Genomic DNA, 26,576 nt, shown 5'->3' with positions numbered 1-26,576 from the left:
AGGCCATATACAGTCACCATGTGGACATCCTAGCTATTTTCAGCTGACAGCGCCCCTTACTCGGCTCCCTATACCAAAATGTATGGGAGTGCGGACAAACCCCAGGCCTACACGGGAACCCTTCCCCCTTTTTCGAGCACTGGGTGGTCTTCCTGGAACTTCGGTACCCTGGGCCCCAGCGAATGCTGATGAAGAGGGCCTGTAAGCCAGTCAATGCCAGGGCATCCCGCACTGCGAAATCCCCCGATCAGGCGGATGCTCCAACAGCCGCACCAACGCTCGTCAAATAAGGCCGTGTCTAGAGTGCCGTCCGACGGTATTATAGGCACTCCACTATATCGACGTCCACCGGCGTTTTGTAGCCAAGTTACCACGTCTGGCCCTACATCTCTCAAGATAACGTAAAGGTAGGCAACCTAACCTAAACATAACACAACTTCACCCAACGCACACAAAGAAATCATTTAAAACACCAAAACTAGCCTAAGCCATAAGAATTGGAGTTCAGTTTTGAGATGAATACAAAACAAAACAAAAATAACCGATGCAACTGCCGGGCTCGATCCACCGTCTTTGGGATCAAGAAGCTTAGGGGAGACGCTTAGGGCGGTGCTAGCTTGCTCATAAATATTCGAATGCCATCGGACGGCACCATAGACACAGCTGTTAAATAAATATTATTTTTCGTTCTCTCCACAAAACATCCCAACCTTCCAAAGACGTAAGAACGCATCTTGCTTAAAGTTCATGCCAGCCCATTTCCCCACGTAATCCTCCTTCATGTTTTCTACCCTACCCTGCAGTCGACCAATTGTAAGCACTGCATATCCCCACTCAGCCAACACCACGTGGTATGAAAGTGTCACTTTGCCTTAATTCTACAGCACTTAGCAATGGCTGGCCCGCTAGCCAACAGTGACCTGGGTTGCTGGCTCCATGGGATATGGCGGGGACCAATAAACGTTCTCTCTCTCTCTCTCTCTCTCTCTCTCTCTCTCTCTCTCTCTCTCTCTCTCTCTCTCTCTCTCTCTCTCTCTCTCTCTCCAATGTGCGTACGGGTTCATGGTCTGTTGGGCTGAGGATGTCCCTCGCAAGAGATCAAAGCCTCACCCATGTCAGCTTGACCACTATGTTAATACCCCCTCCCCCCCCCATCACTATCCAAAGTGACAACATGCAGCTATGAAGACGTGTTCAAACCGAGATGCGGGCGTTGTTTCAATATAAGCGGCATTGATTGTAATATATTCTGTTGATTCTAACAGGAAGAGCACGTACACAGAAGACCATACCACCAAGTCGACAAAAACTATGCAGCAGCCTATTATTTTGTTTCACAACACTGATGACTTGAGGCCCCATTTTCTCAACGCAATTTTCTCTCCTGCCGATTTGTGCTTCTGTAGCTTTGTTGATGCGGTGTTTTTGTTTAGCTAATTGGTTGCGTGCTGTCTTGACGCCGCGCGTTTCGGCGCCATCAGTTTTTCCGCCATTTTTTTATGCGCGTTGTTGTGTTGCAGCCATGATTGCTTGGTAATGCCGGGTAACGAAAAGTAGTACTTAATAAGGGATTCTCTTTGAAGCTTGGTGGACATACAATATGATATTCAACGTAGAATTAGTATATCTCCCACGGGAAAAACAAACGGAACAAGGAAGCAGAACTAGTGGTTGCGCTAGCTTCAAAAGACAGCGGTCGCGACGGAAGTGGTCAACTTCTGAAACAGCCCAAACGTGTTAAATTGGTACCATGGGGCGGGCCGTTATTAAATGAGGCCATCCACCAAAAAACATTTTGGCATTTACGTTTTACTACCTGCGCCCTCCGGAGTGTCGTCGGCACGTAGTCGCTGCCAAACTGGAAAACACTGGGCGCAGCTTGAGAAAAATAAGTTGAGCTACCTTGTCCATGTACGTACCCCTGGGGCATGGTTAGAAGGAAACAAAAATTTTGCAGACGACGTACTGTCAACAAAGTAATAGTTTTATTTGAGGTTGGGGATTCTGCACAGCTGGAGGCCGCCTTGAGAAGTTACTTGCATTAGAAAATCTACAGTCATTGCGGTTTGGACCGCTTCTGTTTCGCTACCGTGGCGTACCAGCGCACCCCTTCGATGACCTCGTCCACCATCTCGGTCGGCGTAATGTTGTGCAGCCACGTGCAGGTGCCGAGAAGCCACCCGCCAGGTCTGTATGTCACCCGCGGCATCCGGTCTCGAACGGCCATTTTCATCGCGTCAACTGCTTCCTGGAGGTCGTCTCTCATGAACGCCGAAAGGATGAAGTTGGCTCTGCGCTTTAGGCGAGCCGTGGACTTCTCAGAGATGTCTCGACGCACTTTCTCAGGCAGCAACTCAAGGTCCCGTTCAAAGATCTCGAACAACGTATCATGGTCGCTGAGGGATGTCCTGTTTGTGGAAGGGCAAGGCTGATACCGTTACACATCACGCAAACGTCAATGCTCCGCAGCTTATACGGCCAACTTAGCAATTGTTTTGATGAGTGCATGTTAAAAATCGAACAAAAATGGAGGGTAAATTTCCGAATGGGAATTGGTAGCAATGCAGAAGCGTACCATCTGGTCACCTTCATATCATGTTCATATGAACTTCATATAAAAATCGACGTGCATACCTCCGAAGTAGCTCCTCGACCTTGGGCTGCTCTGTCCTATGCAATGCAACACCCAAGAGGTACATAACGTCCACACAGCACATGGTACTATATAACTTCTCTTGTACACAAAGTAGTACAAGAAATCAAGATCAAAGGGCGATGCTCGAGGTACGATACTAGAGTCGGAGATTAAGGGCTAACAAATAGAGGGATCTGTAGAGTAGCCGCGACATTCAGGATAATTCCGATCGAGAAACTAGTTGCTACAGGAGCTATGTTTCCTAAACCCGTACGCCGTCACGTGTCCTGACGTTCTGCGGTGTAGTTCGTCGGTGTAAAATGGATGCTATTGAGCAATTGCACGAAAAACACGGATAAAGAAAAGAAGCACAACAAGACTGCTGACTGTAAATTATGTTTATGTATTGCGAGGGCAGGAATATATACTAATCAATGACAAAAATGGAAGCAAGGAGTAAGCGAACAAGAGTATTATAGTTGAAGGGCGGTGGAGGCGACAACCGCACAAAAATTGTATGCCTATATTACACGTTTAAGTTGTCGAAGACAAGAGAAGAGGCTTACGTGAGGAGGCAAATAGTTATAAGCAATATTGATAACTATAAGCTTTCCGGCATCACAGTGCATCATTTTGGAGTCGAAAAGTGCTACATTTATGTGGTGTGACAATACGGGAATCGCTTTCAAATTGCTCAGGCCTGAAATATTTTTCTAGTTGTTGCATTTATGTAAAGCTTGAGGCTCTGAATTGTACGGGAAATGATGAAAAACGCAAAGCCCTTTTTTGAAGAGAAAGAGCGAATGAGAAAAAGGAGAGAGTTAAGAGAACATGTTAAGAGACAGAGATAAATCCCCATTCTATAGAGTGATGGTTAAAGCACGAAACGTTGACAGACTTAGCCGGAGTCAAAGTTCCCAACCCAAAGTGCTTCGATAGTCTGGGAATGACGCAATCGGGCAGGCATCGGCTTCATAACGCGAGTGACCGAGGTTCGATTCCAACCACGAGAAGCATTTTTTAAGCACTTGGTGTGCCTTTGTGGAAACCCATTTGTAAGTTCGCTTTCCTGCGGTGCGTTACAGTCGTAACGATGGACGGAACCATTGCGGCATAGAAGGCTTCACTTTAAAATGTAATGCCTTCTATGAATCACCACATTACAGACAGTGAACGATCGAAATCAATAGGCGTTCTTACAAATGAAATGCTTCTCACAGTACGGCTAACAAATAGAGGGATCTGTAGAGTACCCGCGACATTCAGGATAATTCCGAACGAGAAACTAGTAGCTACAGGAACTTGACACCCCACCAGTACGAGAGAAAAAGTTGACAAGGGTTTAAATGAAATGCATGGGGGCAAAGCAACTGGTGAGGATCAGGTAACAGCTGACCTCTTGAAGGATGGCGGGCAAGGTATACTTGGAAAACTGGAAAACCCGTGCAGGCAATGCCTAATGACCGCGAGGGTACTGGAAACTTGGAAGAACACGAACATCACCCTAATCCGTAAGAAAGGTGACATGAAGGACACGAAAAATTACAGGCCGATCAGCTTACTGTCAGTCGTCTTTAAGGTACTTACCAAGGTAATCGCTAACAATTTCTGCCACCATAGATTTCAGTAAATCTAATTAACAAGCAGGGTTTCGTAAAGGCTATTGAAAAACGGACCATATTCACACGACCAATCAGATGATAGAGAAGTGCGCGTAGTATACTCCACCCCTATATATAGCTTTCATGAACTATGAGAAAGCATTTGACTTGGTCAAATGTATAGCCATTCAGGCATTGCGGAATCATGGTGTACACGAGCATTACGCAAGAATGCTAGATATCCACAATTGGTTCTCACAGCTACCATCGTCCTCCATAAGGAGAGCAGTAAAATAACTATAATGAAGGGCGTCAAACAAGGAGACACAATATATCTAATGTTATTCAAAGCAAGTTTACAAAAGGTATTCAGAAGAATAGATAGGGAACAGGTAGGCGTAAGGGTTAGTTAAGAATATGTCAGTAACCTTAGATATGCTGATGACGTTGTCTTGCTAAAAACTCAGGGGACGAATTGCAAAGCATGATTTCCGCACTGGTGAAGCAGAGTAGAACCGTGGGCCTGAAAACTAATGTGCAGAAAATTAAACCAACTCTCAATAACTTCGGTATAGCAGAGCGGTTTGAGATCAGTCGCGAAGCAGTAGATGTGGTAGGCGAATGTATTTACTAAGGCCAAGTTGTGGCTCCGGATCCCAATCATGAGGCAGAGGTAATTCGAAGGATAAGAATGCGGTGGAGTATATTCGGCAGGCATTCGGAAATAATGAACGGCAGCCCACCATTATCTCTGAAGAAGAAAGGCCATGACAGCTGCATATTGCGGGTACTCACCTACGGTACAGAAACGTGGAGGCTCACTAAGACGGTTCAACTTAAATTGTGGATGACTCAGCGAGCAATGCAACCGAAGATGATAGTTGTAAAGTTAAGGGACAAGAAGACGGTGGAGTGAGTCAGGAAACAAACGCGCGTTAAGGACATATTAGGAGAAAATAAGAAGAAATGGGCGTGGCAGAGCATGCAATGCGAAGGCAAGATACCTATTGGTCATCAAGGGTAATAGAGTGGATTCCTAGAGAAGGCAATCGTGGCAGGGGGCGGCAGAAAGTTAGATGGGCTGATGAGATGAAGTTTTCGCGGATAAATTGGCCGCAGTTATCACAGGACCGGCATAGGTGGAGATCAATGGGAGAGGCCTTTGCCCTGCAGTGGGCGTAGATAGGCTCCTTCTGCTGCTTCTGCTGCTGATGATGATGAAACAGACATGTCAGAGGAGGGTGCGAGAAGGTCTCTGAGAAAAACTTGGCTTCGTATCGGCTCTCGGCGCTGCAATTGTCGTCGTAAGAAGATAGACTTCTGCCGCCACGGCAACGTCAAGACCTCTCTTTTTTTCCTCTGCCAACCTGTCATCCTCTTCCCTTTAATTTCGATCGTGCAGCAATAAACGCAGAGTAGGGTTTGTAAAGTCAATTTATATTTCCATCTTTTCACTGCTGCCGCCATCTACGGTCTACTTTTGTGCCTGTTGAACATGAAACGTTGCTAGGAAGTCCAGTCATACGCGAGCTCTTTTTTCTATTTTCCGGTCAAAGTATTGTGTTCGACGCGGATTTTCATTTATATAGCTAATAACTGACAGTTATGCTTAATTAAAAGAACACTGCGCGCACCAGTTGGTTATTGATGTTTGCCTGAAATATACCGAATGTTTACTTCAGGCCCAGGAATGTTGATAATTATTAAGTGTGTTTTAGTATTTATAAGTTCGGCAAGGTTAAGGCTATATAAACTTCCGGTTCAACAAATATTTTAACTTTGGCCTGATGGCTCAATCGAGGGACAGACGGACAGACAGTCCGCCAGACCAAGAACGACAATCATCTTAAAAAATCGTCGCAGCACAGTCCGTTGGAAAGGAAGGCCGCTGACAGACATGCAAAAGGAGCCGCCTTGAGTGCAGGTATTCACGGGTGCGAATAAGTATCTCCAGGCGACGGCTAGCGGGGCAAATAAGCTTCGAAAAGGGCAATGCGGGGGGTTGGTGTGGTGGATAGGGGGTCAGCATAAATTTCAGCACAAAGTTAAAGAAAAATCACCCAAGGCCCAACCAGGCTCTTTCTTTCACGTTCTTCTGAATTTTGAAGCATCTCCCGTAATGTTCTTTGCTAAACTTCTCGCGAACCAACCAGCCTTAAATCCCACCGTGCCGCAGAAATCCACAGCGCTTTGTTCGGCAGTTTGGCCCACTTAGAGTTAACGAGCATGCATGTCGCGCATTCGGGATGCAGATAGTTAGGACGCTGTAAATCAATAGAAAATGCCTTAATGCCTAACAAGGCTAATGCCTTACAAACGGGTATTTCTTCACTGAAAGAACCATGAAACTCGTATTCCAAAACGACAAAATCTCCGAGTGGGCCAAAGCGGCATCTTCCGGTTCGGTGTCAGACAAATTTCCGGATAGCCACTGGTGTCAGAACTTGAGAATAGATTGAATCTAGACTATCACGTAATAATTTATTCTGGGCAAAACGAAACTGTTTTACACTTGCCCATGGACACGAAAGAACCATGCCGATAGTTTTTGAGAGAATTGGGCACTAAAAAATTGAAGGAAGCTCACACTAACACTTAAGACTTGAAGCTAGCGAAGCTGTATACGCAACCTTCACAGCTATTACTAAGGTTTAAGTCCACGATTGCAGCCTACTTGCTTCTTCTTCGATGCCGCAAAGACATTTACTCCATCATTGTTGCTATAAGTGTGAGCTTCTTTTATTTATTTTTTTTGGAAGGGATAATCACTGGACATCACCTTGGAAGAGCGTGCGCTATGACATGTCTTTCTCGTTCCGAGCAAGTGTTGCCACAATTACGGCGAACGCTGGAGGTTTCTTTTTTGAATATCTTGGCTAATCTGAGCAAGAAGTTATGTTTGGCTTGACAAACGTGCACCGAGGACGTTAGACGGTCGCCGCGAGGCACGCACACACACGAGTGAACGGCATTTTCTTGGTCTTTTTAACTGCTGGACGCTCGCGGCAATAATGGCCAATGTACCTAACAAACCCCTTTGGAAGACCCACACTTGGCTTGCCCGCTATAACGCCCCGTTTGCGGACACCGGTCCCTTTTGTACGGTCCTGGAGTCCGAAGCCCCCACGAGCCACCTTCTATGGACCTGCCCTGCCCTTCACACGTCTCGCCTGCGGGACACCTCCGGGGCACAGGGCTCCATCCTGGCAGACCCCCTGATCTACAGCGGTGGATATGGGGCCCTCAGTACCGGTCTCTGCTGACGTTTCTGCGTGAAACCAATGTGATGTTGTATATATAACTGTTATGCCGCAAGGCAAACTCTCGCAAAAAAAGTACCTAACAAACGCTTGACAAAAGTGCGTGGGGAACGCTACGCGGTCACCGCGAGGCTGGCACTCACCTGCGCGCTGTCGGAAATTTAGTGGTATTTTTAACTGCGGACACGAAAAATCACGATTTGCTAAACAGCTTCCCTGTTGAAAAATTTCCGCATATCCGTTAAACCTGGATTCTTTTGGAGGTTGAAAGACACGAGCGGCGCGGTTCGTAGGAATGTGACGGAATAAGAACTAAAAAAGAGACGTTGTAGCGACTGAAGTCCCTGTAGACAGACAACAGGCCAAATGTGATTACGGTTTTACATATCCAACGAAGGTTGCGCATTACCCTGTCATAGCTTACCCATGTGCCAGAAGAAAGTTGCTCACTCTAGGTTTCTGTCTTTTTTTATTCACGACTAGCCGAGAAAGGCATCACATATGCATATCCTTATAATGTCGGTCAAATAATTTAAGTAAATACTAGTGCCAAATTGTCCACAAACTGTTCTCTCTCTAAAAAGAGACACAGAGAGAGAGAGATGACTTTATTTGAGGCCCGAGATGGGTTCTGAAGGGTAGAGGACTTGGACGGTCTCCCTCCCTCATCCGTCAGCCTGGATTCTTTGGATCATAGCGGCAGCTTCGGCCATCCGGACTGTTCTCAGTTGTTCCTCCGGTATGGAGCTGAGAAGAACAGTCTCCCATTGTTCTGCAATCTTAATTTTGTATCTTTGAAGTCTATTTAAATAGGATTTGCTATTACAGCCGGTCGTATTTTTTGGAGCTCGTGGCAAGAACATATCATGTGGTGTAGGTCGGCTCTGCTGTTGCACAAAGTGCAGAGGTTTGAGTACAGGTCTGGGTAACAGCGGCTGAGAGAAACAGGGATTGAAAAAGTGTTTCTCTGACCATATAAAACAGGGAAAAAGACGAGGACTACAAAGAAGGGCACAAACGAGCGCTGGCAGCCCTCGTCTGTGCCCTTCTTATTTAGTCCTCGTTTTTTTGCGCTGTTTTGTATGGTTAAATGAACCAACTGGCCCCGCTCGAGACCCTAATTCACTGTTTGTCTGCAACCGTCGCCACGCGACTGCCTCTTTCCTGGAAAAAGTGTGGTCAGCCGGTGGATATTTCCATCAGGATATTTAGAAGTGATTTATTATATCCCTGTATGTGACTAGCCTGTCTTTGGGAGATCTAATAACGTGTGCTTGTTCTCGGCTTTCCTGCGAGGTCTCGTGTTTTTGTTGCAAGCAAATCTTTCTTCTGGCGCTTCCAAGTGATTGCAAGAAGTAGTTATTTAGTAACTCCCATTTTCGTTGGCGAAGCGCTGATTATCAGCTACAAAATTACAACGAATAGAGTTTGCGCGTCGTTTTCGAATCACCTCAAAATATGCATTGAATTCTCACAAAGGTCACTGAAGTAAAGTAGTCACGCTCCAGCTTTTTCTTGCACTGCGCAGACTGGCTCAAATACACACTTTTCATCGTTTATCCGGGCGATAAGGGGGTACTCATTTTATAAAGCCTGAAAGAAGAAAAACTACCATGCGCGGTTCGCGCGCAGGCTGGGGTCATCTTCTACCCACAATCTTCGTCTCTCGAAAACCGGACCCTTATTCACGCTTCATTATTCTTTATTGACACAGATTCAGCGCGATTCGTTGGGACCTGTCTATGGCTAGGGCGAAGCGCCTTTGTGTAAGGCGGCAGAAAACCGTGCAAAGCATGGAGTGCGCATGCGCAAGAGCAACGGAATATGACTGGCGCCGAACCACATATGGAGAAGGAACTACCGGGTCTGTCACCGCGAAGCGCGCCACGGTCATATGGTGGTAATTTACCTGAACACTATCACCGAACACTCTCTCAGACGGCGCGTTGGTGAGACGAACGACGCCGCCGATGTGGCGGTGAGAGAACAAGAGCGCGCCCTTTCCTATGAATGAACCGCCGCCGTCACGCCACGCTAACGATCCGGGAAGCTGAACGGCGCCGCGACGACTAACGGAAGTTGGAACGTCGTACCGGCATGGCTGCATTGGAGAAAGAGTGGACCCGCAATGCCGAGCGTGCAAAAGAGCGTCGAGAGGTGGCAACGCTGTGCCCAAATCAACTCAGTCAGGTTACCCTATTGGTGCAAAATTGCAGAAACGGCAGAGCTGGAAATCGACCTAGTTCCTTCCCACAGACCGCGGATCCAAAGAGAGAGGCAGCCAAAAAAGCAAAGAAATCGGCTCAGCTTGCACAATTGGTGGAACGCTGCGCGAAACAGTGCGAGGGTACTTCATTGAAAGTGTTGCTTATATAAGAGAAGTGTGTAAACTTATGCCGGAAAAACCTGAGTGGTCACCCATTCTGGATCTACTAGCGCAGTTTAAGATGTGTTAAGCCATCCCCGCCAGCCGCCGGTTGTTGTGGTTGCAGCTACTAATTTGTATATGAACGTAAGGCATATTCTTCCTGGCACAAACGTGCCGTGGCTGTGTTTCAACTCAGCGAATGACTTACGACGATCCGCCGGCCGCCGGCCGACTAAGCGCTTAGCCGACTGATTGTGCTAGAAGGTCGGCGAGCCATGCAGTAGCGCAGTCAAGCCAAGCCATCTTGTTTTGACGTCATGCGAAACGTCATAGAAAATCAGCAAGGAGGACGCAGATAGGGATACAGCATTTCCTAATTGATTTATTTACTGAAGAAAGTCGCGAAAACGCAGCCAGAGTGCTCGAAACATGCCCCAGAGATTCGAGAGTACAATTTGCGGTAGTAATCCCGCAATGTCTACAAGTCACTTCAGTGTCGATTAAAGTCCATCCCCGGAAAAAAACTGGACTATTTCCCGGCTAACAGCTGCCCTGCGCGCGATAATCCCAAATTCTTCAGGTAAAACTGCGCTAAATACTGCGAAAGGTTACAAATATTAGGCAGTACACTTTTGTGTCCCCAGAGTGCCCATTCTCAGGTTCTGCAAAATAGGTCATGTTCTCTCTGGTATTTCAATTATTTGCATCTCCTCTCATTAAAATGATATTCTTTCTCATATATAATAAATGCTAACAAGGTTAAAATTTCAGCTGGTAACAAACAAGAGCAAGAAGTATGACAAAATATTTCAATAACCCTGTTATCGAACATCTGCTTGTCACTCGGCACTTGCACCGTCTAACGCGCGATTCTGAGTGCTTCGTTTGGCAGGCTCAAACCGCTTCACTACACTCTCGTCACACTCTTCACCGCATCTATCGGCGCCCTGGCTATGCTTCCTGTCCCACGTGTTCTTCCTACCCATCCATCGCTCATTCGTATTTAGAACGCGCCCCACCGTCTCTTGGCCCATCCCTCGCCTCCATCACTTCCTGGGAGCTCTGTCTATCTCCCTCGCCGACAGTGAAGATGCGGGTCGCCCAGCATTTCTTTGTGAATATGGGCATATGATCGTGCCGAACACTTTGCAGACCTACGTGGACTGGTGAATTAAAGACTAAATTAGGGCCTGGCCCTAGGTGCTCTGGACAATAAAGTTCGTTCTCTCTCTCCCTCACATATCTCTGAAACCAAGTCGTTTTCTAATTTTGTCCAACACCGCCTTGTGCTAGTACAAATCATGTTTTTTGAAGGAACAAGAGATGGAGACTAGTTCTTGAAAGAAGTCTATATAACTTGCGCCTAAGTTATGGAAATATGTAAACCTACCTATATGCTCCAGGGGCAATTGTGCAGACCCGTACCCCCCTGCTGGCATACTGGCGGCGCAGTCCGTCGGCCAAAGTTCTGCACGCTTGTTTGGACATGCAGTAGCCCAAGCACTCCGGCATCGTCACTGTTTCTGCGCAGGTGAACGTTGCGGCAACAAAAAAGGGGCTACTGGAGGTATCTGTAAGCAATGAACTCGACAAAACACGACATTAGCATAACAACGGCTTATTCATGACTGTAATAGCAAGCTTGTTTTAGGAGCAAAAAGTACAGACCATCACTCAGCCAAGGATTCGCATCGTTTCAAACTTCGTCAAAAACAAAACAAGCGCGGTAACTGACTCCCTGTTGAGTGCCTCGCCTCACATCGAAAGTGAAGTGCTCTTTTAAAATAGTTGGCACATCGCTATTTCACAAACTGTAAAAAGTATCTCCTATATTCCATAGCTCTAAATTGTAGTAATGGAGTTTTTATGCCACCTATTCGAACATATAAAAACGTGTGGTTAGCGTTTATGAAGGCGTTCGTCGTCTAAAGTGCTTTTTTCGTCAATGAGTGACCTCAGTCGCATTATGCGTATTGCGGAGTGATTTTTATGTATTCCTAATGTCATCCCATGCATTTTGTGTCTTTTCAAAGGGGAGTTTTAGGACGATAAGTTTGGAGTCGCTTGCTGGTTATTAGGTCGCGGTAGAAGCTTGGAAAATGTATTGGGTGCACACTGCGGCAAAATCTTCTACTTCTAGCTCCGTGGCTAAGGCGTTGCGCTGCTGAGAACGAGGTCATGGGCTCGATTCCCGGCCGCAGCAGCGCAAGGCAAAAAGCAAAAACCCCCGTGTGTACGAGATTTCGGCGCACGTTAAAGATCCCCAGGTGGCCAAAATTAATCCTGAGCCCTCCACTACGGCGCGCCTCATCGCCTGCGCTGAGTCGGCGCGTTAAACCCTAAAATCAATCAAAATCTTCGACTATGCTTTAATATGACGCACAAAGCCTTGCGGTGCTCTTAACAGTGCCCTAATGGAACGACAATGACTAGTTTGCGGATCCTCCTGGTTTCGTAGGTGTGAAGCGTTTTGAAGGCGTTATGAATGAACGGATCTTTGTTTTAAAATGTCGAAGGTTTTCGGAGCCTGTAAGGAATAAAAGAACTAGGTTACAAATATTATATCTGGCACCTTTGCTGACCTGAAAATCATATATTAATCTTAATAAAGAGCCTTGTTAAAAGTGGCACCACGTCTAAGGCAGCAATATATTTTATTTGTAGAATTCCAGCCGTGTCCGTAACCCTCCCTGGCGTTCTTACATCCCCATATAGGAGCAAGTTTCGTAAAGACCTTCCGAGCAGACACAACTACTATTTTCATTAGTATCAAAAAGAAGGAAATGTATCTCTGTTCTATGTCCAATATACATGAAAGTATCACAGGCTTCAAAACTGAAGTAGATGTTTTCTGCATCCAATTAGTTTATTGCCAAAGTCTTCTACAAGCAGAACCTAGCTTAATGATAGTACTACGAGCAGCTCCTTCAAATTGCGATTCTCTTGAAATTGCAATTACAAGAGAAATAAGAAGTAAGGACCGCACGCACCGCATCGAACATTGTAATTTCGCAGAATTTATTCCTAAAATTGTTGAGGAGAAAAAAAAGGAACGCATACATACCAACACAAACAAGAAAACAACACAGCACAGTGTTGTGCTGAAAAGCTTAGTTAACTAATATACTGTACTAACAAGCTCCCCGAAAAACTATCCGCACGTTGTACGAGAAATTGTCTGCAAATAGGATAATTTGTTGGTGATAGGAGTCCTTTCAGTCTGTTTTAAAAGTGCTAGCAGGACATCCACGTAAACGTCTTATACGATACATTTATATTAGAGTCCTATATTATAAACGGTGCTAATGATTCCAGGCACTGGTCGGCGAAATATGACGTTTCCAATTCACCGGGATTTGGACAACAATTAGTGCAGAACCATGCCTTAAAATACTCCACATAACATCCGACTCCTTTCCCTGTGGTCGCTATCAATTGCTACAATACAGGTATTTCTTGAATTGTTGTCCGAAATAGCATGCCACATCCCAGTTTAAAATCACAATGCGCAAAAACCTTACAAGAAGTCATGTCGTATGACAAAAAAACTTTGTTCTTACAATAGAAATTCTGTTGTTGCGACAACGCCACCTGTTGTTACGACACACATTTCTGTCGTAACGACCCAGCGATTTTCTTAATGATAAACATTTCACTACTCACAACAGAACTGCCATTTACCCTACTCTTTACAATCGGAACTAATATTCAAACCACATGCAGCTCCTGATGGAACATCAAAACCACGACAGGAATACCACTCACGACAGAGCATCAGAATCACGATATGACAAGAACACGACAAGATTACAGTACGACACGCGAAAATACTACAAAACTACAGAAATTTTTCTTGTCGCCTTTTTCGACTGAGATTACCAGCTCAACGGGAATCATAGTTTTCCTGCGGCGTCCACGCCCAGCTACTGACATAAACACAATATATAATGCAAATAAGTTAACTTCGGCTTCTCTCAAATTTTTTCCTGCTTGAAGCATTTCAATGATTTTGTTGTCATTGTAACAGGTTCGAAAAAGTCAATTCGTGCGCCCACAAAATGACGTTATAGAACATGTAGATACTGCATAATTGCCTTCCTTTTCCAAGGGCCACGAAAACATCTGGTAATAGAAAGCAGTAATTTGAAATGGCCAACAACTGTGTATGTTGCGCAATCAATGACACGCAAGGAACACACGATGGGGAAATTTTGGCATACAAGCTTGTTTTCTTAGCTAATCGCTGATCCGGAAGTGAGCAAAGCTTATGTGTATGATGGTTCTGATCTTCTCGAGAGTAAACATAAAATGCAAGGTAAACTGCGCGATCAGAGATTATTGTAATGCTTGAAAACGAAAGTTTGATTTGTACAAACCGAAAAAGCTGGTGACAAATACCAGCCGCCCTTTGGACTTCTGCAACAGAGGGAGGAAAGCCGTGGACACGGAGAGCGCGCCCAAGGTGTTGACTTCAAACATTGACCGCACTCTGCTCATGGGCTGCCACTCGATATAGCCCACGCCAGGGACACCGGCATTGGCGACCACCGCCCAGAGCACTGCACATTCAAAATCATGAAAACAAGTATGTATAACACCACCGGACTTCACAATGCTGTGTCTACAGCAGACATGGTTGAGATGCTGTGATGCCACTTGTGCTCGTTATGTTCCCAGGACTGAGCAGATTTAGAGTGAATAAAAGAATAATACATTTGTGGTGCAGACAAAACGTTTCCACGAAAGAAAGGACAGATTTTAAAGATGAAATACTGGAAATGTTTGCGACATCCCAAGCGAACACTACAGGCATTTTATGGTAAGTACATTCTGATTTCACCGAGTTTTAACCACATCAGGGTGATCTGACTGATCTTAAATTAGGCTAATAACAATCATAAAATAAAACAACCTGCAAAATGCTAGTCAAATATGGGTGGCATGTCACGCTATTCCACGTCGTACTATTTTCGTGAGTGATTGTTTAACTGGGGAATTGATCAGACAATGAGACCGGACTATATGTGGACTCGAGCAGATATTAAACAGTTGGTCATGGAGCAGGAGTAGTGAGCAAGCGTTCAAGCGGCCATTGTTTACCAAGCCAGTGTTCATGCAAAATGAGTTACGTTTTCAAGCTGCAATCAAACGAATTGCGAACGTAGTAACCTTGTCAATTTTAGAAGTATGAATACCATTTTTAGCGGCAAGCTTAGGTTGTTTGTCTTAAAACGGACGCATTAAACGACAAAATATGCACACTTTTTGTGAAGTCGCAGTCTCGTTACAACCCAATCCATTGGAATTGGTGTCATTCCTCCAAAGCGGGTGAAGGGAACATTTTTAACACAGAGAATTAGCATATGTCTACCGCAGCGGCATTGGCTTACAAAATTGGCCAATAACATGGCTGCTTTAAACAAACGCTGCAAACCATACGTTTTTTTTAAGGAACGTGCCATTGGACCACGTATCCCTACCCTGACTATAGAAGGATTTTTCAAGGCTGCACTAGGATGGTCCGACCGTGAAAGGACTAGGACCGTACTTTACGAAGGTCAGGAAGTTGTTTAATACAGCGGAACTCCGATAATACTTCTTTCAAAGGACCTTGCAAAAGCGACTTATGACCGGGGGCTCGTATGACCAGGGTGCGGGTAAATGGCGGCCTAGAAGACGGTCTTAGGCGACCGGTGGGCAAAGAACTTTTTAAAATGCCATATTTCGCAAGGTCTCGCGTGGTTTGCAAACCTTTAGCTAAAATCTTGTTCCGAAAAAAATAAACGCCTATTTTATGCCCCCCTCCACTCCACGGCGTCCAAGCAACCCGCCAGCCAAGCGCTGTACGCAAAAAGACCTCGAGCCATCCTGCGTTATTTTTAGCCACCTAGCACCTCGGCACACGCGGACGGGATAAGGACCACATGGTCGAGCAAATTGGGATGGGAAAAGGCGAGTGAGAAACTGCCAAGGTCAAGGGAAACGAACAATAGTACGAGACCGCGACGGAAAAAAGCGGAAAGTGGGGTTACAACGTCGCTTTGAAAGAGATTGATAAGCCGAGAGCAGAGAGAGAGGGAGGGACCATCATGAAAGGAGGAAACATGAATCGACCGTGTGAGGAAAGCTGGTGTTCCGTCATCGACGTGGGGTTGCGTCGTATGTGTTTTCGCGTTCGTCGGCGGCTCCATGGGAGCCTCAAATTCACTGTGGACCAGCGACATAACTATTGACTTCTCGCGATTGGTGCGCTGGCGTGCTGCTGCCGCGTGGGGCCGTCGAAGGTTAATATCCGCTCACGAGTACCCCGCGCTTGCTTGCGTCTGTTCATCAGGTACTTTGACCCGCCTGCCAAACTCTGAACATCAAGCAGTGTCAAACGGGGATAAGAATACAGAAAGGTCGAGATGATCGGCGAAGATGTGTAAAAGATGGGAAGAACACCGGTTCAACCACGCCAGAGTCCGTCGTATGAAACGGACCGTGTGCACTCGAGGGTCATATTGTCGAGGTTTTTAATGCATTGTTTCTATGGGGAGTTCGCCGGGACCGCGGTGATTCATCGTGATAAGCAGGTCGCCGTAAGTCCGGGGGACGCATCAGCGGGGTTCCACTTTAATCAGCAGATCGTGCTGTAGGAACTCATGTTTTTTTCTGCCCTGTTTCACCATTCGCTTCCGCATGCCCCTGGTCAGTCACACTAGAGCAGTATCTTCCGAATGCTCAGAGGAAACGATCTGTTCAAATATCTTATGCGGTTTTTGGTCACGAAAACCACTCAAGTTTTTTTAATTAACAAAATAGCGTGAATCTTTGCACTGGTCGCATATATATTCATCGGATGTTTGCAGTTCCAGCTTACAAACCCATGTGAAGGCAATATTGGCTTCACCAGACGAGACCCCGGCGTAGTGCACCACCAGCGTTGAGTTATACATATTTCCGTATAATTTTAATGACTAGGCCACAGCCTGGTTGACATTCCTGCCTTTCCTTTATCTTTTTTTCCTTCCTTTCTTTTAATGAAACGCGCTCAAATGGTGATTCCTGGACCACAATTTTCACGTGAATGAAACACAGGAAAGTGTACACAAATCGTGTTTTGTTGTGAACCCTGTACTTAATTGAGATCTGAGATGCCAACTTTTTTAACCTGCAAATTAAGAGCCCTACTTCTGATGATCTGGTATGACTGCTCATTGCAATACCACGACCCCTCTATTGTCTATGTTGGGGCCTGCTTATGTACCAATTTATGGATCACAATACTTTACTACATATTAAATAAAATCTGAATACTTAAATCTTCAACCATTTTGGCCAAACTTCTGTACAATTAGAAAGGACGTCTGCGAGCATAACTAATTCATCAAATCTATAAACCAATTCTCGTGTAGTTTGTATTGGCATCACATGCAATGCATACAACTTCTTTCAACTATTTGTAGTTAACATTGTCGGTCTTCTTCAAAATTGCCCCCATCTCCCCGCGAGGGAACCCTGGTTTGATGCGGCGCATGCATACGCGAAATGAGAGAGTACACGTGCTTTAGCGACCACCACCCAGCTCTTTATTACATTTAAGAATGATGACTTTATGGTCAGTAAAGTGCACAGTGAGCGGTTGCCGCAGCAGTGGTCGAATCTTGGTTTCATCGTCGATGTTCGAGAAGAACGAGAGGGAGCGCTGACTGAACCGCCCCGGAGCGATACCCGCTTTATATTCACAGCGCTTGAAGGAGAGGACACCGCGGGAGAGAGTCGCGTATGCCCGCACATGCGCACCGGAGCAGCTGTTAACGCAGCCTTAACGCAGCGAAGCGCGCGCCAACCAAGCGCGCCAGCTGTCCTTATGCTAATGCGCAGGAGTGAGAGTGTTGCGCACAGCTGTGGGAGAGACGAACGGAGGAGAGTCGCGCATGCGCAGGTGGCTGGCGTGCGGACGGACGCCGACGATGCAGGAGGGACATGCCTCAGAGCAAGAGATGCGCCGCATCTAAAAACGATAAGACATAGAGACCTGCAATCCGTGCTGTCAAACGTACAAATCCGCTTTGTACATAAACTACTCATCCAGGAAACTAAGCACCCACCAATTATGACCGTATGCCCTTTTCTAATTCAACGTGACCTTATTTGTAGCTCCTGACATTGCGCATACAGAACGAACTATAAACGCCCATAAAACACTTACCCTTGCCGTCCAAGTTGTTTTCCACGCTCTCCACGGCTCTTGCAATTTCGTTTTCTTTCGTGACGTCCATTTGTAGCACATGCACGTTGTTGCAATTTTTAAGGAGCTTCGCACCGGCGCCATTTTCATCTATGCAGCCGGCATATACGATAAATCCATCGCTAGCTAACTGCTTCACCAATACGTGTCCCAATCCAGTGTCGCATCCTGCAGTGGAAATAATAGGCATGCACTGGTAAAATAACAGAGTTGTGATTTAGCCCATTCTCACACTCAAGCCATACAATTATAAGCCACACACGCACACACACGCATCGGGCACGCACTCCCAGGCACACACAGGACATGCGCATGCAGTCGACTCGCAAGCAAGTTTACTCTTGCAGCATGACAAGGGTTTTTTGGATATCGGGACAGAGGAAACGGTAAAAAACATTCCGTCTTATTTACCGACCGGAGCAACAACGCAGTAGAAATGTGGAAACTAAGCAAAAAGCTTATATTGTATTTACCTTTTGTTTGTTAATACTGCAAGTCTCAGCGGTGATTTCGGCAGGTTGGTGGTACAAAAATGTTTGTTGAGAAAAAAAATTAAGCCGTTCCAGTCTACCTGAAACCTGTCTTAAAGTTCAGAGCAGTCATTCGCCATAATGGGCTGTGGCACCATTATCCCCTCACTGCTATCACCCATCACGTTCGTCCCCTCCTTGTCTCATGATAAATTGAACGGAAATTTGTCCAAGACAATTTAAATTTCCCGCCTTGGCAGTTCTCGCGCCCCCCCCCCCCCTTCCCCCCCCCCCTTCCCCCCCCCCCCCCCCCCCCCCAGTGTGGAAGCTAGAATGCGAGCGGCATCTCGCGCTTTCGAGCGCCTTACTGCGCAGTTCGGAACGTGCCGTTTTTGCCCGCCACTTTTTTCGCTTACTACCGTTAAAACCAACCCAACGGGTGTTCCTACCTAAATGGACGACGCGGGGGCTGCCGGTTACATACACTGCATGAAATGTACCTGCAGTTTCCTTTGCGATAAACAATGGGGAGATTTACGACCAGCGCCAGTGGTTGAGGTGTTTCGGATGGTAATGAGAATATAAATACTGATTCATCGAAACCTTTGAGTCCGTTACGCTGTTACGCCATCGGGCTCTACTTGGGTCCGTTATCTCGCTGCGCCCCCTGATTCGGCACTCGCTTGACATTGTGACCGGGAACGAGCTACGACGAGAAGGCGGGCCCCAAAAGTGCTCTGCACTTAAAATTTAATAAGGTAATAATTCACAAAATCGTGACAACAATGCAGATTATTTTAATATAGATTACGATAATGGCTCCCAAAGCCGGGAATGATTGAGAAGACATCACAGTAACTGCGGTACTCTGGCACCCACCGGATCATGGCACAGATCAAGGTTGCGAACAAGTGCGAGAAACCAATGTGCATAACTAGCCGCACGCCAAGACTAACAGCCCGTGCAAAGAAGAACTGAGCAGGGATGACTCACCACGAATACGTTTCAGACACCCAACCGCCGAACCGCAAACACAAGGCTGCTCTGATGTAATATTCATTGAGGAAAAGCTGCACACGAACTCAAACCCAGTGATCGGCACAAGTGCAGCAGATGGCAGGCGAGATGAAACAACAGGAGTGACCAGAGGCTTCAGAGGTGCTTAGAAAGCGGGGCGACCATGACGGTAGACGATGATAACTTTGTGGGTGAATTAACGATGTGAGTTGTTGGAGCAGAAAATTAGTTTGTCCCGATAGAATATAAAATAAAGAAAAAGTGGGTCACCTCCTTTTAGTTCAAAATTCCGCGAGCGACCGGTCCTGCTTTATGTTGGGAGATAATGTGTGGCAGACTGTCGAGCGAAGAGCTTGTCAGCCCGCAGCAATATTCCGTTTCGAGGTAGGTTCAAGCCAGCGACATTTGGTTGCGACGCAGAGATTAAATTTGAGCGTTTATATGCGAGTTATGCGCCTATACCAACCTCAAAGATACCAAAACACCCTTATTTGCGAAATGGATGCGTATGACTGAGGCAGAAGAACATTTTATAGCGCTAAATAATTACGGGACTTCGAAAAAAAAGTGGCTCTTCTAGGGCTTGAGCTCTCGCCATCCCCGCAGAAACCCGCCGGTTTAACCGCACTATATGGAGGCCTTTTTTGTTTTCCAGATATTATTTATTACTCTACATGTCATTGTACGAAATGATAGTTGCAACACACTTTTACAACTAGGTACTGTTACGAATCGGCCAACGCCGCCGTATTTTCCCGCATCAGCCACCACGTGCGAAGCCACCACGTGCGCCACAGCCGTCAGGCGCCCGCGTGTCGGTGAATCATACTTTCGTGTCTCGACATGCCCGGCTCAGACGCTTCGCTATTGGCGCGTTCAACATTCGGCTGCACGCCCAGGCATTCTTTACGGACGTACGCCCCACAGCCGTCAGGTGCCAGCACGTCGGTGAGTCACGCCTCGACATGCCCAGCCCAGTCGCCTCGCTTTCAACGCGCTTCAAACTTCGACGGTTGCCGGCCCGGCGAGGCATGTATCAGCATGTTTTAAGGGCACTCTCTCCCCTCTCACGGACTCCACGTGCACCGAGGCCATCGATGACTCACGAACTGTGGAAAGAGCGTTGTGTGTGTCTGTGACTTTCGTGGCGTGTTGCTACTTGTAGGCGTTTTGACCGTTGCAGCTTTTGGGTATAAATAGAAGCAGCCCAAGAGCTGAATTCATTCCTGTCTGAGCAGCGAATCCATGCGGTCGCTCTGCTCGAGTCCTGTATTGTAACCTCGCCCGTCAGGGCATTGTTTTTTTTGGGGGGGCGTCGGCTCACCTCTCGCTATGAAGTAAACAGTTACGTTATCCTACTGCTTCTGGACTTCTTTACGACTGCAACAGCGGCTGGCCGCTCACAACATACACGCTACCCCTCGTATGTCGGAGGCCACGGAGATCGGATCAGGGGCCCCCGCCCGGTCGCAACAGTACACATAAAAATGAATGAATTACAAGATGGAAAACGGAACTAAATAAACGCAAGGAGCAATTATGTACACTTGGTTCAAAACAGAGGCAACAATGAACAACTAATAAGAAGGGGTACCATTTAGGGTGAGAATAATTTTGGTCGTAGACGTCTTTAAGATTAATGGTCATTTGGCTGAAGTGTGATATGGAAGAAACCATAGGCTGAGCGTGCCTATCCAGCATTCGCGATTTCAATAATCTATGCAGAGCGATTAGAAAAAAAAAACAATCATATGGGACATCACCGTCTGCGGGTGATACCAGATAGAGCATACCACTTAGAGTCAATTCAAGCTCCTTCTTAAGAGGTATTTGGAGGACATCGCCAAAGAGTATGGCATCCTCACTATTTACGAAGCAGTACTCAATCGTTTCCGGTACATAGGACAGGAGACAGTTTACAGAAGACACAAAAATGTCTCATTTGTGCAGCCACGTCTTAACAGGAGAAGTTTCGTGTCCAGTTTGAAGAAAAATGTTTTAGTTGAAGGAGAAAGCAGCACTCTACGGACACGTAAGAGAACATCTTGTCCAAGGTTACAATAAACAGTTCTATACAAGTGTGCACTTCATACATAGACCCCCACAAACAAGGTCTGGTCGAGAATGACGATGAGACAACATTAGACAAAAACCCCGTGAGGTTAACTTACGCAAAAGCGCAAATGACAGGGTGGGTGGAGTCCCAGAAAAGGAAGAATCGTGCAACTATATGCCGTACAAAGAGGTGGGTTAAGCCCAGCCCGCCAGCGCAGACCGGTTTAAGAAGGTTTTCACACCTCATTGGCTCCAAGGTGGACGACTACACAAATGTTCCGAAAACACGATGGAACCGCTTTATGCGACTCCGAGATCAATGAAGACTTTGCATTACATAGACCAATTTTGATGAAAAGACCTTGTTAGATGCATGTGCCCTTTCAAAAATCAACTGGTTATGCGGAACAAAAGCCCGCGAATAACTACGAAGGGCATCAGTGCACCTCACCAATAGGGGCGCTTTGTCGGTAGGAGTCATCAGCAGAACGCCGAAATGTTTAGGTGACACAGAGGGCCGTTGTATGCCGGCATACTTGGTTCGTGCTGCTGCCCGTTAACTTAGCCACCGCCCAAGCTCTCCAAATATTGAGTTTAGCACCAGAAACAAGCCCGAATTCATTTGTCATATGAACAACTTTATCAATACTTGTTTTATCAGTACAGAAAAAGGCCAAATTGTCAGCATATATTATTTTGAGTTCGGTTCCGAGCATAAGTTAACACCGAATTCTACTGCATTGGAGCCCACTGCGGCATAAAGGTTCAAAGTAAAGTACAAAAAGTAAAGACGCTAGCGGGCAACTTTGCTTTACTAACAAATCTATAGGCACGGGCTTCGAAAGGTGACCATTAACAATTAGGTGGGGGTAGAGCAATTGCTAGAACAGAGACGTACTCCCTTGAAAACGAACGATATTAATTTTACCCTACCGAGGACGGAGCTGTCATGATTTAACGTTTGCTTGAACACTAAAAGGAGTTTCAGAAGCAAACAAGCAGGCGGTGAAAGGTGTGGGCAGGAAGGGGCGGTCATATACCCACAATGAAACGAAATAGACCCTGCCCGCACTCTTAGTGCCCAGAGGTAAGCAAACGATCGGGGCATGCCCATACGAGATGGTTCGTTGAATGGGTAGTCGTTAAGATTGGAGCACTCTAAATGTATGTAGTGGGAGATCTGTGATGAATAGGGGTGTTGAAGTATGTTTTCGTCTGGAATCGGTGCCATCGAGGGACGCCGCAGGTGTGAGGGTACGAGTGAGGGAATGGGCAATGGAGGCGGTTCAGACGGCAGGGGGAGGATGATACTGATCTCCAAACTGCGACAGGGAAGGCTCTGCATTAAGATCTTTTGTCTTGTCTGTTAGCCAGAAAATGATTCTTTTTTATGCAGAATTAAAACTGCAGGCACTGACTCAACGGTACTACAAGAAGGCTCTTTGCCCAGAACTAACCTGATTTTAATGCCCAAGAGCCATTTTCACTTTTGATTATTTATATAATATTTTACTTTCCAGGCATACTAAAACAGCGGCTGTCTTGAATCATAATATTTATCAGCGTAAGTCCACTGCAGTGCAAATGCTTCTCCCATACACCAGAGAACACTACTGGGCCTCAATTATTAGTTTATATGCTGCCTCCAAATTTTCTGAATTCCTCCCTACAGCGAGCAACGGATTCCCCTGCTAGTACTATCGAGAGTTCTTCCAAGTTGGTCATAATATTAGGCTATGCGGATTTTTTTATATATAATGTCGGCCCCTTCTAGCTACTAAGTGTGCACAGGCTTTTGCACCTTACGCCCATGCCCCGATCACTATTCAAGGCATCTTTTTTATATGCTTAAGCATCTCTATGCGTACCCAAAAAGGCAACCTGTACGTTGGTTTTTAGCGACTGATGTGTTACACTTTCATCGCGTCATAACGTACTTGTAATAAGCTTCCTTAGGGCCTTGGTATTTGTTAGGTACACTTGTATGGCCCGAAAAAAATGTCTTGCGATCCATTAACCTGCGTAGGTCAGGTAAGTCGAATTTAAAGGTTCTCGGTGTACACCAATGGATAAATAACTTTAGGTATGAAGAGGTACGTATTATTAGGTTCTCCTAAACTCACCTCCTTCAATCATCCCGTAAAATGTGGATGTTCTCAAAAGCGCACCTCTTAAACCAACATGAACAAAATGAGGCAAATATCGTAAACCAGTCAGCTCAGACAGATGCTCCCAATGTGCGTGACTGAACAAACAGTAGGTGTCGTAGTAATTCTAGGCATACTTCGCGCCATGAAGGTGGAAATGCCGCTTTTTAATACATTGATAGTCATGCTAAAAATTTGTATAGCAATATGAACGTTACCTTTGCATAGGGAAAGTGTACACATTTACAGGAAAATATTTAGGAATCCTAACAAGGTTCTGAGTCCATTTGGTTAAACATGCACGAATCTGGTCATACGCGCGTAAATACAAGGTAAAATATTTGAGAAAGCCCTTCGACCTGCAAACAAGAGTAACATTTTTAGCAAAGCTTATTATAACAACAGCCAATGATTTTTTCTTTCGGCTTCCAGTTTTACTGTTTGGGTAAGTTACAAAACAAAACGTGGCACAGGCGAGCGAACAAAAGTCTCACCAGTTATCAGGACGCTCTTCCCGCTTGGATCCACCTGGCCATTGAAGAATACACGGCGAGCGTAGCACAGTAACCAGAATGCCGAACATAGGGCCAGTAGTAGGAGCCCCACGTTGGTAGCGACGTCAAGAACCCAGGGTACTCGCGGTAGCAGCAGCCACAGAACAGCCGTCAACGGGAGTGTTAACTTAGGCACAGTCGGCATTTCTCGCGCTTTTGGTCTGGAACACTTAAAAGTGTACAAAAAAGACTATTATGGCACAGCTTCCCAGGAACTGCGAACAGGCCAGACATTGCACAAGATCACAATACAGTATGGCTTTCTGTCACGTTTACAAGAATTTCCGAGTAAAAAGAGCAGCTGAATCCGGCAGCATTACAGAAAAAAAATGTCAGTCCTTGCGTCAAATTTTACAACAGTGGCATGTGAGAACAGCTTAAATTGCATATTGATGGATTGGTATAATTTGCGCTTGGGTGCAGGAAAACGCCATTCACTGGAAACGGGCCCCAGTTCTTGTGATTTAACAACATCGTTTTGCGTGGCATTTTTTCTCTCTGGTGGAAAATTTGGAATTTTCAGAAATAAAACATTAAAACCGGTCTGAGCATTCCTGGCGTTTCCATCGCCTGCTTACTCGATTGCTGCGTTGGCATAGGGTCTGGACTAAACATGCACGAAGGTTGGACATCGTCAGCAGGCAGTAAAAGCAATAAATCAAAGCCGACCATGCTATCCCCATTTGAAAAGGGAAGAGACGCGAGTACGCCCCCACTGTATTCCAAAAGCAAACGAAAAATTGCAAGACTTACAACCTGGCTACAGTTTCAGCCGGCAGCTAGCAACAAACAAGTTCACAAGGCTCGTTGGGTTGCACCCAGGTACTTACAGTTCAAACAGATAATCTGTACCCATAGAATGCGTTGACCAAGACGGCATAAACATTCATAGTTTTCTACCCCAACCCCTTAGTCCGATGATCGGAACTTGAAAATTCTAATACACTGAATATAGAAGGTCAGATGGTATGAACTAAGGGTTCGCCACTCGGGTGATGGTAGACATTCCACTCACCTATTTCCAGTTGTGAACTATACTTGAATCTTGGCGTCTTGCTCGGTGAACTGTTACGTACACTGAAATGGTATCTTGAGCCGTTAGCAGTGTCTACCTGGACGACAAAATTTCAAAGCCGTAATGTCTAATCCTACACACGCCTTTAAAGTCGAGCTGTTACCCGCCCGTTATCGGTCACCCTTACTCAAGGCGCAGTCACTCCTCACGCGGACAGCGTCCCTCGCATACGACGTCACAACTGAACCCCCATGAACCCACTTGATTTCTTTGAAGACAATTTTTCTAAAATTGTCTTCAAAGAAATTAACAAGCATCCATTGTTCTAACACGGAAAGCTGACGTAAAAAAAACAGAGTGCTTAAAAAGTGCCACGTGCTTAATTTTTGGCCCTTGAAAGCCGTGTCCTTCCGTCGGGTAGCGGACGCGAATGCAAAACAGCGGTCATTACGGTGCGGTGAGGGAAAAATAAAAGCAGATACTAAAAGCGATACCGTTGCAGCAAAACAAAAAAACGGTTAATGGGCGAAACAATGCAATTGGCGTGAAGAAAAATAACGCTCTCATGTGTACATATTACTCTTTGTCAGACTCAGAAATGCTTCAGTAATTAGTGAGGTACATAGTTAAAATTTATGAAGGCGCCATCAGTCACGCACACAAGAACACATTCCCGCAGAAATAGAAGGCGCAAAAAAACTAAACGCGCGTGTACGAGGTGCTGACAAACTTCTTGTATTTTACTACTTTCTGGCTCCTGCTTTTGAGTCCTACACAGACTCTGTGAATGAGTAGTCAGTAATTTGTTCTCGGCAGTGGTGCAGACCAGACGCAGCACTGCTGGCGCAACGATCTTTTAGGTTGCGATAAAAGCAGTCTATACAGTAAAACTAGGTGACAGAAAGCGGCAGAATTGGCTCTATTGTACGGCTAGCGCATGGTGTCGTCTCCAGGGCTAGACTTTTGTCAGTTTCTTTGATGCACACAAAATGCAAGCAGCTCCGTTAGAGACTGACGCGTGAATTACTGGTACTCAGGTGCCCTGTTGTCATTGAGTGTTTCGGAACCAGTTCGTTTAAAGGGCTCCGACTACAGCGCTAGAAAACGCATCAAGGAGAAGACAGATACATAGGCCGTGCTGCGTATATCTCTTTCTACTCCTTGTGCGTGTTTATTCTGCACTGTAGTCGGAGTCGTGGTAAAGCGATTCGCCCTACATTA

At 46.0% G+C, this 26,576-nt stretch overlaps 1 protein-coding gene across 1 annotated transcript; it reads right to left on the bottom strand.

Annotated features, from left to right (window-relative positions):
• Positions 1 to 1,973: 1,973 nt before the first annotated feature.
• Positions 1,974 to 25,567, bottom strand: LOC144141057 (retinol dehydrogenase 7-like). The gene is made up of 6 exons (XM_077672563.1): positions 25,356 to 25,567; positions 24,281 to 24,509; positions 18,059 to 18,265; positions 14,241 to 14,423; positions 11,255 to 11,387; positions 1,974 to 2,408 (listed from the first exon to the last, which is right to left on the bottom strand). The coding sequence occupies exons 2-6, from the start codon at positions 24,483 to 24,485 to the stop codon at positions 2,057 to 2,059; spliced, it is 1,080 nt and encodes a 359-aa protein (XP_077528689.1). The 5' UTR covers positions 24,486 to 24,509; positions 25,356 to 25,567; the 3' UTR covers positions 1,974 to 2,056.
• Between the last annotated feature and the right edge of the window lie 1,009 nt (positions 25,568 to 26,576).

Source organism: Haemaphysalis longicornis, unplaced genomic scaffold (genome assembly GCF_048455015.1).
Source record: "Haemaphysalis longicornis isolate Haplotype H1 unplaced genomic scaffold, Haemaphysalis longicornis Haplotype H1 scaffold_6, whole genome shotgun sequence".
NCBI lineage: Eukaryota > Metazoa > Arthropoda > Arachnida > Ixodida > Ixodidae > Haemaphysalis > Haemaphysalis longicornis.
The sequence above is the reverse complement of the archived record's forward strand: the minus strand, read 5'-3'. Positions and strand labels throughout refer to the sequence as shown.

Excerpts from the sequence above, each read along its gene's own strand:
- LOC144141057 (XM_077672563.1), bottom strand. The coding sequence starts at position 24,485 with ATGCCGACTGTGCCTAAGTTAACACTCCCGTTGACGGCTGTTCTGTGG. Across the intron at positions 11,388-14,240 it reads ATTTGTCACCAGCTTTTTCG|AAACAGTGACGATGCCGGAG; the intron begins GTTTGTACAAAT and ends TCACCTGCGCAG. Across the intron at positions 2,409-11,254 it reads ATTGCCCCTGGAGCATATAG|GACATCCCTCAGCGACCATG; the intron begins GTAGGTTTACAT and ends TTCCACAAACAG.